The sequence below is a fragment of the Oncorhynchus tshawytscha genome, linkage group LG01 (assembly GCF_018296145.1).
Source record: "Oncorhynchus tshawytscha isolate Ot180627B linkage group LG01, Otsh_v2.0, whole genome shotgun sequence".
NCBI lineage: Eukaryota > Metazoa > Chordata > Actinopteri > Salmoniformes > Salmonidae > Oncorhynchus > Oncorhynchus tshawytscha.
The window spans coordinates 5,082,147-5,096,747 of record NC_056429.1 but is presented as its reverse complement, the minus strand read 5'-3'; the positions used below and the strand labels follow the sequence as shown (position 1 = coordinate 5,096,747).

General features: G+C 48.6%; 1 protein-coding gene across 1 annotated transcript in view; it reads right to left on the bottom strand.

The window, feature by feature from the left end:
• The window catches only part of LOC112241608 (synaptotagmin-7-like), a 160,328-nt gene that overhangs the window by 31,273 nt on the left and 114,454 nt on the right, over positions 1 to 14,601 (bottom strand). Inside the window, exon 4 of the mRNA XM_042320786.1 lies at positions 5,412 to 5,514. Within this exon, the coding sequence (XP_042176720.1) occupies positions 5,412 to 5,514 (103 nt within the window). The remainder of the gene's footprint in view (positions 1 to 5,411; positions 5,515 to 14,601) is intronic.

Below are 14,601 nucleotides of genomic sequence, written 5' to 3'. Positions count from 1 at the left end.
CAGACTGGCAGCTCTGGCTGCTCCATGCAGACTGGCAGCTCTGGCTGCTCCATGCAGACTGGCAGCTCCATGCAGACTGGCAGCTCCATGCAGACTGGCAGCTCCATGCAGACTGGCAGCTCCATGCAGACTGGCAGCTCCATGCAGACTGGCAGCTCTGGCTGCTCCATGCAGACTGGCAGCTCTGGCTGCTCCATGCAGACTGGCAGCTCTGGCTGCGCTAAACAGGCAGGAGACTCCGGCAACGCTGTAGAGGCAGAAGGCTCTGGTAGCGCTGAACAGGTGGGAGACTCCAACAGCGCAGGAGAGGAGGAAGGCTCTGGCAGCGCTGGAGAGGCGAGGCGCACTGTAGGCCTGATGCGTGGTGCTGGCACTGGTGGTACTGGACCGAGAACATGCACAGGAAGCCTGGTGCGGGGAGCTGCTACCGGAGGGCTGGGGTGTGGAGGTGGTACTGGATAGTCCGGACCGTGCAGGCGCACTGGAGCTCTTGAGCACCGAGCCTGCCCAACCTTACCTGGTTGAATGCTCTCGGTCGCCCTGCCAGTGCGGCGAGGTGGAATAGCCCGCACTGGGCTATGCAGGCGAACCGGAGACACCGAGCGCAAGGCTGGTGCCATGTAAGCCGGCCCAAGGAGACGCACTGGGGACCAGATGCGTAGAGCTGGCTTCATGGCATTTGGCTCGACGCTCAATCTAGCCCGGCCGATACGCGGAGCTGGAATATACCGCACCGGGCTATGCACCCGCACTGGGGACACCGTGCGCACCACTGCATAACACGGTGCCTGCCCGGTCTCTCTAGCCCCCCGGTAAGCACAGGGAGTTTGCGCAGGTCTCCTACCTTGCGTAGCCCTACTCCCTGTGAGCCCCCCCCCAAGAAATTTTTGGGGCTGACTCTCGGGCTTCCTTGCCAACCGTGTTCCCTCATATCGCCGGCTCCTCTCTCCGGCTGCCTCTGCTCTCCTCGCTGCCTCCACCTGTTCCCATGGAAGGCAATCCCTTCCCGCCAGGATCTCCTCCCATGTATAGCAACCCTTGCCATCCAATATATCGTCCCATGTCCAATCCTCATTGCGCCGCTGTTGCTGCCGTTGTTGCTTCTCCTGTGGCTCCTGCCTGTTGACACGCCGCTTGGTCCCGTTGCGGTGGGTGATTCTGTAACGGTTCTCTTTTGGTGAAGGAGAGTCGGACCAAAATGCGGCGTGTAGATTGCTATCCATGTTTAATCAACAAACGTAAAACACGAATCAATACAAAAACTACAAAAACAACAAACGTGGAAACGTAACGAAAACCGAAACAGCCCTATCTGGTGAAAACACAGAGACAGGAACAATCACCCACAAACACACAGTGAAACCCAGGCTACCTAAATATGGTTCCCAATCAGAGACAATGACGAACACCTGCCTCTGATTGAGAACCATATCAGGCCAGACATAGAAATAGACAAACTAGACAGGAAACATAGAATGCCCACTCAGCTCACACCCTGACCAACCAAAACATAGAAATATACAAAGTAAACTATGGTCAGGGTGTGACAATAGGGCAGAACTGTGGAGTTTTACACTGAGTTGTATAGGGCAGAACTGTGGAGTTTTATACTGAGTTGTATAGGTCAGAACTGTGGAGTTTTATACTGAGTTGTATAGGGTAGAACTGTGGAGTTTTATACTGAGTTGTATAGGGCAGAACTGTGGAGTTTTATACTGAGTTGTATAGGGCAGAACTGTGGAGTTTTATACTGAGTTGTATAGGGCAGAACTGTGGAGTTTTATACTGAGTTGTATAGGGCAGAACTGTGGAGTTTTATACTGAGTTGTATAGGGCAGAACTGTGGAGTTTTATACTGAGTTGTATAGGACAGAACTGTGGAGTTTTATGCTGAGTTGTATAGGGCAGAACTGTGGAGTTTTATACTGAGTTGTATAGGGTAGAACTGTGGAGTTTTATACTGAGTTGTATAGGGTAGAACTGTGGAGTTTTATACTGAGTTGTATAGGGCAGAACTGTGGAGTTTTATACTGAGTTGTATAGGGCAGAACTGTGGAGTGAGACGGGGCATTAGACAAGGATGCCCTCTATCAGGGCAGTTATACACATTAGCCATTGAGCCTTTTTTTTAGGACTGCTACGCAGGAGACTGCAGGGAGTGTGCTGGACAGGAATGGATGTGGTGACAGGCATAGCAGTGTCAGCGTATGCAGATTACGTTTCTGTGATGGTCAGGGATGGGCAGGAACTAGAGACCAGTCTGAAGGTGTACGAGGGAGCTTCGTCAGGTAAACTGGAGCAAGAGAAAAGCTCTGTTATGTGGGGCATGGGGGGATAGGGCCCCTCCTCTGCTTCCAGGGGTTTTGCAGTTGGGTTGTGAAGTGTTGGCTTAAAATGTTGGCTTAAAATGTTGGGGGTATACCTGGACTCGGAGAGGTGGGTCAGGAAGAACTGGGAGTGGGCTGTCACAGGCCAGGTGGAGGTGGTTCCTGTCCCACGTGTCATATAGTGGGAGGTTGAAGATAATCAACAACCTGGTGGCATCTTCCCTGTGGCATAAACTGCATAAAATGCAACCAGCATGCGTGCTGCTGAGGAGAGCTGGCGGATTAGGGTTGGGACCGGCAGCTGTTCCTCATGAGGCCGGAGGGGCTGAGTACAGCAGGTCTCTCTGATTTGTACTCTGCAGTGCTGAGGGTCTGACAGCTGCAAAGGCCCACGTGAGAAAGGGGTGTGGAGCCTGGGCTGTGGGTGTGGGAGGAGCCTATCTTCCACAACACAGCCATCTTTTGAGATGTTTATAATGGGGTACAGGTATTCGAATAAGGAAAAGGCCAAATGTGTTTAGTTACATTTTCAGGCAAAGTTGGCTATTTGGCTAACAAGGAGGAACAGGGTCAAAGGTGGGGGGGATAACAGACCCTTTACTATTATTTAATGGGATGGTCTCAGCGCGCCTCAGGGTGAGTTTGAGTTCTATAGAATGATAAGTGTGGAGATGTTTCAGGAGATATGGTGTGTTGGGGAGGGGGCTGTCTGTACAGCTGGGGGAGGTGTTTCAGGAGATATGGTGTGTTGGGGAGGGGCTGTCTGTACAGCTGGGGAGATGGGTTGGATATGGTTGTAGAAGTGCTGGGGTTTTGGTTATTGTGATGTGTGGTGTTGTTTTGTACTGTGGGGTAGAGGGCAAGGTGAGTATGGTACGTGTATGGAGTACAAGATATATTTTGTGGTGGTGTATTTTAAGCACGGGGGGGGTGAGGTTTTAATGAAAGAAAGACAAAAAGTCTCTCTCTCTCTCTCTCTCTCTCTCTCTCTCTCTCTCTCTCTGTCTCTCTCTCTCTGTGTCTCTCTCTGTGTCTCTCTCTCTCTGTGTCTCTCTCTGTCTCTCTCTCTCTGTGTCTCTCTCTGTGTCTCTCTCTCTCTGTGTCTCTCTCTGTGTATCTCTCTGTGTCTCTCTCTCTCTGTGTCTCTCTCTGTGTATCTCTCTGTGTCTCTCTCTCTCTGTCTCTCTCTCTCCAATCTCATTCTCCTCAAGTCCCCCTATGTTTTTATAGTCTCATACCTCTCAGCTGGAATTATAATTCAGGGAATTAAAATGATCTTAACCTTTCTCTCTCTCCTTTATCACAGCTGATATGCTATTTGATAGCAACATCAGCGCACAGACAGAGAGAGTAAGAGAGAAAGACTGTGTGGGGGCATGGAGAGGATGAGCAGAAAGTCAGGTTGATCTCCTGCACTGTATTCTCACTGTCCCTCCCTCCCTCCCTCCCTCTAACTTTTCTCCCCCCTCTTACCCTCCCTCCCTCCCTCCCTCCCTCCCTCCCTCCCTCCCTCCCTCCCTCCCCCTCCCTCCCTCCCTCCCTCCCTCTAACTTTTCTCCCCCTCTCTTACCCCCTCTCTCTCTCTCTCCCCCCCTCTCTCTCTCTCTCTCTCTCTCTCACACATCACCCCACCTCTCTCTCACTCTCTCTCGTTCTCTGTGTGTGTTTAAGTTTGACAGAAGGTATGTATGTCAGATGTAGATATAACACACAGAGAGAGAGAACAGCAGCAGGTCATCAGCCTCTGTGTTCCAAATGGCGCCCCAGTTTCTTGATACTGAACTACGGCCCTTGTTCAAAAGTAGTGTACTATATAGAGAATAGGGTGCCATTTGAGATACAGCCTCGGTCCTAAAACCCTACTCTTAGTCTAATCAGGCAGGCAACCTAGTGGTTAGAGTGTAGAGGCGGCAGGTAGTCTAGTGGTTAGAGTGTAGAGGCGGCAGGTAGTCTAGTGGTTAGAGCGTTGGGGCCAGTAACTGAAAAGGTTGCTAGATCAAATCCCCTGAGCTGACAAGGTAAACAAACCTGTCATTCTGCCCCTGAACAAGGCAGTTACCCCACTGTTCCCCGAGTAGGCCGTCATTGTAAAGTAAGAATTTGTTCTTAACTGACTTGGCCTAAATAAAAAACAATGGTAATGGGAGGAGCATGTTTATGCAAACCAGCAGTTTAACCACGGTGTTACTGATGGACCAATCAAAGGGTTTGACCAGGACTAAGACATTCTGTTATAGGCTTGTGATAGGTGGGTTTCATATTTTGGCATAAAAAAAATATATATATACTAAAAAATTAAAAAATAAGACCACATATTGTGTTCCCCTTATCCAGTCCTCTCAAATCTACCCAAGTTCCCAGGGGGTAGAGGGTTGGCTCTAGGGGATGAATAAGGATTTGGGGTTGATAGGGGGTGTAGGGTAGGAGGAGGAGGAATATGAGGAGGAATAGAAGGAGGAGAAGGAATAGGAGGAGGAATGAGGAGGAGGAATAGGAGGAGGAATAGGAGGAATAGGAGGAGGAGGAATAGGAGGAGGAGAGGAGGAATAGGAGGATGAGGAGGAATAGGAGGAGGAATAGGAAGAGGAGGAGAAATAGGAGGAGGAAGAATAGGAGGAGGTGGAATAGGAGGAATAGGAGGAGGAATAGGAGGAGGAAGAGAAATAGGGGAGGAGGAATAGGAGGGGGAGGAGGAGGAGGTGGAATAGGAGGGGGAGGAGAAGGAGGAATAAGAGGAGGAAGAATAGGAGGAGGATAAGGAGGAGGAGGAGGAGGAGGAGGATGAGGAGGAATAGGAGGAGGAGGAAGAATAGGAGGAGGAATAGAAGGAGGAAGAATAGGAGGAGGAATAGGAATAGGAGGAGGAATAGGAGGAGGAGGAATAGAAGTAGTAGGAATAATAGGAAGAGGAGGAATAGGAAGAGGAGGAGGAATAGGAGGAGGAGGAATAGAAGGAGGAGGAAGAATAGGAGGAGGATAAGGAGGAGGAGGAGGATAAGGAGGAGGAGGAATAGGAGGAGGAGGAGGTGAATGAATAGGAGGGAGAGAGAGATGGATAAGGGAGGGAGGAACGATGTGTCGTACCATGACCATGTCTCCGGTGAGAGAGTTGGCCAGATCGGTGACTGAGGAGTGTCCGTCGGGGGGGTGGCCCTTGGGACTGTTGCCTGGCTTGTTGGACACGCCCCTGTAGAGAGAGAGGACAGGGTGACCATGGGGCTGACTCCAGACTCCACACAGAGAGAGAGAGAAGGGTCGGAACGGGACGAGGTGACATCCAAAACACGCAGGCCCGGGGTGTGCTAACTCGATGTATTTGATGTTAGAGCCCTGTCTGATTTTAAGATTGTTTCTGAGTCTGGAGTACACAACCAACATAATATCCCTTAGTATAGAAGTTAGTTACCTCCTACAAGGATATCCATGCAAATGAGTTTAATGGTGAAACATAATGTTATATGAGTGGAACACAAGCCCCTATCAGACACTATTATCTAGATGTACCAGGACCTAAACATGTTGACAGAAAAGCCCCCCTAGACCTCAATACACACCAATGAGACAGACACGTGTAGTGACATAGACAGACATCTATAGTGACATAGACAGACACGTGTAGTGACATAGACAGACACGTATAGTGACATAGACAGACACGTGTAGTGACATAGACAGACACGTGTAGTGACATAGACAGACACGTGTAGTGACATAGACAGACACGTGTAGTGACATAGACAGACACGTGTACTGACATAGACAGACACGTGTAGTGACATAGACAGACACGTGTAGTGACATAGACAGACACGTATAGTGACATACACAGACACGTATAGTGACAGACAGACACGTGTACTGACATAGACAGACACGTGTAGTGACATAGACAGACACGTATAGTGACATAGACAGACACGTATAGTGACAGACAGACACGTGTAGTGACATAGACAGACACGTATAGTGACATAGACAGACACGTATAGTGACATAGACAGACACGTATAGTGACATAGACAGACACGTATAGTGACATACACAGACACGTATAGTGACAGACAGACACGTGTACTGACATAGACAGACACGTGTAGTGACATAGACAGACACGTATAGTGACATAGACAGACACGTGTAGTGACATAGACAGACACGTATAGTGACATAGACAGACACGTGTAGTGACATAGACAGACACGTGTAGTGACATAGACAGACACGTATAGTGACATAGACAGACACGTGTAGTGACATAGACAGACACGTATAGTGACATAGACAGACACGTATAGTGACATAGACAGACACGTATAGTGACATAGACAGACACGTATAGTGACATAGACAGACACGTATAGTGACATAGACAGACACGTATAGTGACATAGACAGACACGTATAGTGACATAGACAGACACGTATAGTGACATGTATACTATAGACAGACATGTAAATTGACTTGCAGAGGGCCTGATGACATTGCGCAGTACGCGTGTGTGTCTGTGTATTGGTGGGAATTCAACAGCAAAACCAAAAGAGCCACTGTATCCAAACTGTAAAGTGTACACTTGTAGCACACTATAAAGTTTACACTTGTAGCGCACTGTAAAGTTGACACTTGTAGCACACTGTAAAGTGTACACTTGTAGCACACTGTAAAGTTTACACTTGTAGCACACTGTAAAGTTTACACTTGTAGCACACTGTAAAGTTGACACTTGTAGCACACTGTAAAGTTTACACTTGTAGCACACTGTAAAGTTTACACGTGTAGCACACTATAAAGTTGACACTTGTAGCACACTGTAAAGTTGACACTTGTAGCACACTGTAAAGTTGACACGCTATAAACTACCATTGAGACAGTTAAAACTGGCCTTCTGCTGTACGTCGAGACAGTTATTGAAGTAGATTAGTGTGGGGGCCAGTTGTGCAACAACATAATATCATCACAACATTTCCAAACAAAGCCAGAAAAAGAAAGATAAAAACATTTTGAATAAACTTATAAGACAAGATAGGAGAGAGAGAAAGAGGAAGGAGCCAGTGAGAGAGAGAGAGAGAGAGGAGGAGCCAGTGAGAGAGAGAGAGAGAGAGGAGGAGCCAGTGAGAGGGCCCAGTTTATGCAACGTTAGACTGACTGGTCAAGGCACATTGAGAGGTAAGGCAACGATACACTGTTAGGCAACGGAAAATGAAGTGAAAGAAAGAGAGAGAGAGAGACAGAGAGAGAGAGACAGAGAGAGAGACAGAGAGAGAGAGAGACAGAGAGAGAGAGAGAGAGAGAGAGAGAGAGAGAGAGAGAGAGAGAGAGAGAGAGGAAACGTGATAGAGAGCAGCAGACACACGTTAGAGGCTGCAGAGGAGACATACGGAGGAACGAAGAAAGAAAAAAAGAACCGACCACCGAAGAAGTATAGAAGCAGAGTTAAACATGAATCTGTATTAGAGAGAACAGGCAACGTTAAATAGCATGAACAACGTGAGGTTAAAGGTTACAGAACGTTCCGGACGGAAACCAAGAGTGACATATTAACAAAACAGCAGCACGTTGGGAGAAAAACTGAGCTGCAAGAAAGAAATGAGAAATGAGAGAGAGAGAGAACGAAGGAAAGCCTGGAAACGCAAGAAAGGTTTTTTTGTTGTCAGTTTGATTGAAATAAAGACCAAAAGAAGGAAAGGCTTGGTTTTGTATCAAAGAATAAAGACCAAATAAAGGCAGAAGAAGAAGACAGTATAATGAACAGGAAACAGAGGAGGAAATAAATATGCTACAAAAAGGAAAGAAGAGAACATCTAAAAATACATAAGAAGAAGATTAGTCACCAGAAGAAGAAGAAGAAATATCAAGGTCAAGAGATATTTAGAAGGAGAGCAGAATGAGAGAAGGATAGGAGAGGAGAGAGGGAGTGGAGAGAGAGAGAGAGAGGGAGTGGAGGAGAGGAGAGAAGGAGAGGAGAGAGAGAGAGAGAGGAGGAGAGGAGAGAGAGAGAGAGAGAGTGGAGGAGAGGAGAGAGAGAGAGAGGAGGAGAGAGAGGGAGTGGAGGAGTGGAGAGAGAGAAGGAGAGCAGAATGAGAGAAGGATAGGAGAGGAGAGAGGGAGTGGAGAGAGAGAGAGAGGGAGTGGAGGAGAGGAGAGAAGGAGAGGAGAGAGAGAGAGAGAGAGAGAGAGAGAGAGAGAGAGAGGAGGAGAGGAGAGAGAGAGGGAGTGGAGAGAGAGAGAGGGAGTGGAGGAGAGGAGAGGAGAGAGGGAGTGGAGAGAGGAGAGAAGGAGAGGAGAGAGAGAGTGGAGAGAGAGAGAGAGAGAGGAGGAGAGGAGAGAGAGAGGGAGTGGAGAGAGAGAGAGAGGGAGTGGAGGAGAGGAGAGAGGGAGTGGAGAGAGAGAGAGAGGGAGTGGAGGAGAGGAGAGAGGGAGTGGAGAGAGAGAGAGAGGGAGTGGAGGAGAGGAGAGAAGGAGAGGAGAGAGAGAGTGGAGAGAGAGAGAGAGGAGGAGGAGAGAGAGGGAGTGGAGGAGAGGCGAGAGATGGAGAGGAGAGAGGGAGTGGAGAGAGAGAGAGAGGGAGTGGAGGAGAGGAGAGAAGGAGAGGAGAGAGAGAGTGGAGAGAGAGAGAGAGAGAGTGGAGGAGAGGAGAGAAGGAGAGGAGAGAGAGAGTGGAGAGAGAGAGAGAGAGAGAGGAGGAGAGGAGAGAGAGAGGGAGTGGAGAGAGAGAGAGGAGGAGGAGGAGAGGAGAGAGAGAAGGAGTGGAGGAGAGGCGAGAGATGGAGAGGAGAGAGAGAGTGAAGGAGAGAGAGAGAGAGAGAGGAGGAGAGAGAGGGAGTGGAGGAGTGGAGAGAGAGAGAAGGAGAGCAGAATGAGAGAAGGATAGGAGAGGAAAGAGGGAGTGGAGGAGAGAGAAGGAGTGGAGAGAGAGGGAGTGGAGGAGAGAGAGAGAGAGAGAGAGAGATAGAAAGCTAGAGCGAGCGTGAGAGAGTAGGAGAGCGAGACATGTAGATATACCACATACAAACATAATATAACACAAAACATAAAAATACAGGAGAGGAGAATTGTAAATCTAAAGGATACACACATTTAGAGTGTTACTGAAGAGGGAGATATTAGTTATGGAATGATAGAAACTGTGTCCCAACGGAGTAATTTTATCCACTTACAATACTGACAACTGATTGGTCCAGACTCAGGAAGTATAACACTCTAAAGGTGTGGCTTGGGAAGGTGGAGTCACAGCACAGGTCTGGCATTGGTAACGTGCATATATCATAAATAAGCAAGTGTCATTCGGGTGTCACTCTCAAAGAGTGAGGGCAATACCCTGGAAAAGGCAGGAAAAAAGCAAGGAACCGCCCCACCAAAAAAACTGTCTGTCTGTCCAGAATTCTGTCTATCGACAATTCAGAGGATGTTTGTTTTTGAAGGAGTATTGTCCTGTATGTTTTGTGTAATTTGTGTGAAGAAAAAAAAACACAATTCAAGTTGAAAGAAAACTGATTGTGTACTAATTTCCAGAAGACGACACAGACAGAACCAGATTAAAAACTACTGACAGAGAGACAGACAGAGAATGCAAGCAAAGCAAGACAGACAGAGAGACAGACAGACGGACAGACGCACCAGAGAGAGAGATGAGGGGGAGGAGGGGGAAGAGGAGGGGTGTTATCAAGGACAGGGGAGGGTGGGTTGTTCTCAATTAGTGTTATTGGTATTATTTTTTTAATTGAGGTGACAGCATTGAAAGGGGGTCGGCTAGTTTTACTCTAGGTGGAGAGGTTGAGAGGAGAGGAAAATAATTTGTTTAGGCTCTAACCTTTGGTCTGAGAATGAATGAACTCTAAGTATTGACAACACAAGGAGAGACTCAAGTCATTCTAGAATCTCTTGACTCCACTACACCTCCCTCCTCCTTTCCCTCCTCCTCTATCGATGAAGAGGTCTTCAATAATTCATTGTCCTTCATGCTTCATTCAGGGGGTGAAGTGAGCAGTCACAATGCATTCTCAGGTGTGTAGGTTAGAGCTAGTTGTGTGTTTGGATGGTGGTGCATCCAGGGAAATGATCTACCTACCAAACCTGTTTCTACCTATCAAACCTGTTTCTACCTACCAAACCTGTTTCTACCTACCAAACCTGTTTCTACCTACCAAACCTGTTTCTACCTACCAAACCTTGTTTCTACGTACCAAACCTGCTCTAAGGTAAGATGTTAAGAATTACTTTGTCACATAGGGCCATGAAGGTTCAGAAATCTTTTTTTCCCTTAATAAATAAAATGATCACGTAAAAACTGCATTTTGTGTTTACTTGGCTTATCTTTGTGTAATATTACAATTAGTTTGATGATCTGAAACATTTAAGTGTGACAAATGTGCAAAAAAATAAGAAATCAGGAAGGGGGCAAGTACTTTTTCACAGCACAGTATATAACTATACTATACTATACTATACTATACTATACTATACTATATGACCCTCCTCACAAGGTACCACCGGCTAAAGCTATGATGTTGAATGATGTTGAATGATATGATATGATGTTGAAATACCCATTTACTCTGTTTCATCTCACTGTGCAATCCACTGTCTCATCAGCCCAGCCAGGCAATTTATAAACTTGATCTCCACTATAAAATGCATCAAGACATTATCTCCCATTTCTTTTTAGACTAGCAATTGGTTTTCAACAGCAGAGATTTATATAAACCTTGCTGTCTGTCTCTCTGACATGTGCAACAATGTTTCAGTATTGAACATCGATCTCCAGCTGTCCCGTCGTAAAGAACGTGTCGGGAGTCGGGAGTCGGGATGAGACAGACAAGCAGGCAGGAATCAGTATCATTTTTATCAACATATTTACATACAAAGGAATGTCACTGGGAAACGGCTTAAACAAATGCAAATGCAAATGCGGCTACTTTGCTGTTATTCTGGCTGCACTGTTTGACGTGACTGTAAGTTAGCTGTAGTTGGCTAGCTAGCAAGCAAGGGATAAGAACGTTGCCAGCCAGTATGGCAATGGAACATTTAGAACCAAACACTGGGTCGCATCATTAGATACAGAACAAAAAGACTGAACGACTGGGTCGAGACCATAGATACAGAACAAAAAAGACTGAACGACTGGGTCGCGTCCCATAGATACAGAACAAAAAGACTGAACGACTGGGTCGCGTCCCATAGATACAGAACAAAAACTGAACGACTGGGTCGCGTCCCATAGATACAGAACAAAAAGACTGAACGACTGGGTCGAGACCATAGATACAGAACAAAAAGACTGAACGACTGGGTCACGTCCCATAGATACAGAACAAAAAGACTGAACGACTGGGTCACGTCCCATAGATACAGAACAAAAAGACTGAACGACTGGCAACAGAACCGAATGACCAACCGTCTTGGGTAGCAACCCTAGATTTGTGTCGGGACTATAATCTACGTGGATGGATGAAATAGCAGCAATAAATTAATCAAAATGAATTTTTTATGAAAATATGAAAATCATAATTTGAAAATGTTGGTAACCCGTTGTATAAAAGTGATAATGCCCTGGAAGTCTATGTTTGTTAGATCCGACTTCGTCTCGTGCCTCCAGCAGCTGCTTCTCTGGCATTATCACCTAACTATAAGACTATACAATTGACTATACTATACTATACTATATGACCATACCATACTATATGACTAAACCATATGACCATACTATATTTGTCACGCCCTGGCCTTAGTATTTTGTGTTTTCTTTATTATTTTGGTCAGGCCAGGGTGTGACATGGGTATTTATGTGGTGTGTTTTGTCTATGGGTTTTTTTGTAGGTTATGGGATTGTGGTTAGTGAAGTAGTCTAGGTAAGTCTATGGTTGCCTAGAGTGGTTCTCAATCAGAGACAGGTGTTTATCGTTGTCTCTGATTGGGAACCATATTTAGGCAGCCATATTCTTTGAGTATTTCGTGGGTGATTGTTCGTGTCTCTGTGTTTGTTGCACCAGATAGGGCTGTTTCGGTTTTTCACGTTTATTGTTTTTGTAAACTGTTCATATTTTCATCTTTCATTAAAGATGTTTATGAATAACCACACTGCATTTTGGTCCTCCTCTCTTTCGACGGAAGAAAACCGTAACATATTCACCCACCACAACAGGACCAAGCGGCGTGGTGACAGGCAGCGGCAGCAGGAGCAGCGAAATCCAGATTTCTGGACATGGGAGGAAATCTTGGACGGTAAAGGACCCTGGGCACAGCCAGGAGAATATCGCCGCCCCAAAGAAGAGCTGGAGGCGGCGAAGGCGGAGAGGTGCTGGTATGAGGAGGCAGCACGGCGACGCGGATGGAAGCCAGAGAGTCAGCCCCAAAAATTTATTGGGGGGGCACACAGGGAGTATGGCGAAGCCAGGTAGGAGACCTGCGTCAACTTCCTGTAATTACCGGGGGGGTAGAAAGAGACCGGGCAGGCACCGTGTTATGCTGTGGAGCGCACGGTGTCTCCAGTGCGGGTGCACAGCCCGGTGCGGTACATACCAGCTCCTCGTATCGGCCGGGCTAGAGTAAGCATCGAGCCAAGTGCCATGAAGCCGGCTCTACGCATCTGGTCCCCAGTGCGTCTCCTTGGGCCGGCTTACATGGCACCAGCCTTACACATGGTGTCCCCGGTTCGCCTGCATAGCCCAGTGCGGGCTATTCCACCTCGCCGCACTGGCAGGGCGACCGGGAGCATTCAACCAGGTAAGGTTGGGCAGGCTCGGTGCTCAAGAGCTCCTCAGGACCTCTCAAGAGGTCCGGTCTATCCAGTACCACCTCCACGCACCAGCCCTCCGGTGGCAGCTCCCCGCACCAGGCTTCCTGTGCGTGTCCTCGGCCCAGTACCACCAGTGCCAGCACCAGGCATCAGGCCTACAGTGCGCCTCGCCTCTCCAGCGCTGCCGGAGCTTTTCTCCTGTCCAGCTCTGCCGGAGTCTCCCGCCTGCCCAGCGCTGCCGGAGTCTCCCGCCTGTCCATTGCTGCCAGAGCTTTTCTCCTGTCCAGCGCTGCCTGAGTCTCCCGCCTGCCCAGCGCTGCCGGAGTCTCTCGCCTGTCCAGCGCTGCCAGAGTCTCCCGTCTGTCAAGAGCCGCCAGAGTCTCCCGTCTGTCAAGAGCCGCCAGAGTCTCCCGTCTGTCATGAGCCGCCAGAGTCTCCCGTCTGTCATGAGCCGCCAGAGTCTCCCGTCTGTCATGAGCCGCCAGAGTCTCCCGTCCGTCATGAGCTGCCAGAGTCTCCCGTCAGCATGGAGCATCCAGAGCTGCCCGTCAGCATGGAGCATCCAGAGCTGCCAGTCAGCATGGAGCATCCAGAGCCGCCAGTCAGCATGGAGCAGCCAGAGCCGCCAGTAAGCCAGGATCCGCCAGAGCCGCCAGTCTGCCAGGATCCGCCAGAGCCGCCAGTCTGCCAGGATCCGCCAGAGCCGCCAGTCAGCCAGGATCCGCCAGAGCCGCCAGTCAGCCAGGATCCGCCAGTCAGCCAGGATCCGCCAGTCAGCCAGGATTCGCCAGTCAGCCAGGATCTGCCAGAGCCACCAGTCAGCCAGGATCTGCCAGAGCCATCAACCTGCCTGAGCTTCCTCTCAGTCTTGAGCTACCCCTCAGTCTTGAGCTACCCCTCAGTCTTGAGCTACCCCTCAGTCCGAGCTACCCCTCAGTCCCGAGCTACGCCTCAGTCCCGAGCTACCTCAGTCCCGAGCTGTCCCTCAGTCCGGAGCTGCCCCTCAGTCCAGTTGGGCCCTTGGTTAAGGTTAGTAGGCCAAGGTCGGCGGTGAGGGTCGCCAATCTAAGGAGGCGAAGTATGCCGACTAAGACTGTGTTGGAGTGGGGTCCACGTCCCACGCCAGAGCTGCCACCGTGGACAGACGCCCACCCAGACCCTCCCCTATGGGTTTAGGTGTGCGGCCGGGACTCAACACCTTTGGGGGGGTACTGTCACGCCCTGGCCTTAGTATTTTGTGTTTTCTTTATTATTTTGGTCAGGCCAGGGTGTGACATGGGTATTTATGTGGTGTGTTTTGTCTATGGGTTTTTTGTAGGTTATGGGATTGTGGTTAGTGAAGTAGTCTAGGTAAGTCTATGGTTGCCTAGAGTGGTTCTCAATCAGAGGCAGGTGTTTATCGTTGTCTCTGATTGGGAACCATATTTAGGCAGCCATATTCTCTGAGTATTTCATGGGTGATTGTTCCTGTCTCTGTGTTTGTTGCACCAGATAGGGCTGTTTCGGTTTTTCACGTTTATTGTTTTTGTAAACTGTTCGTA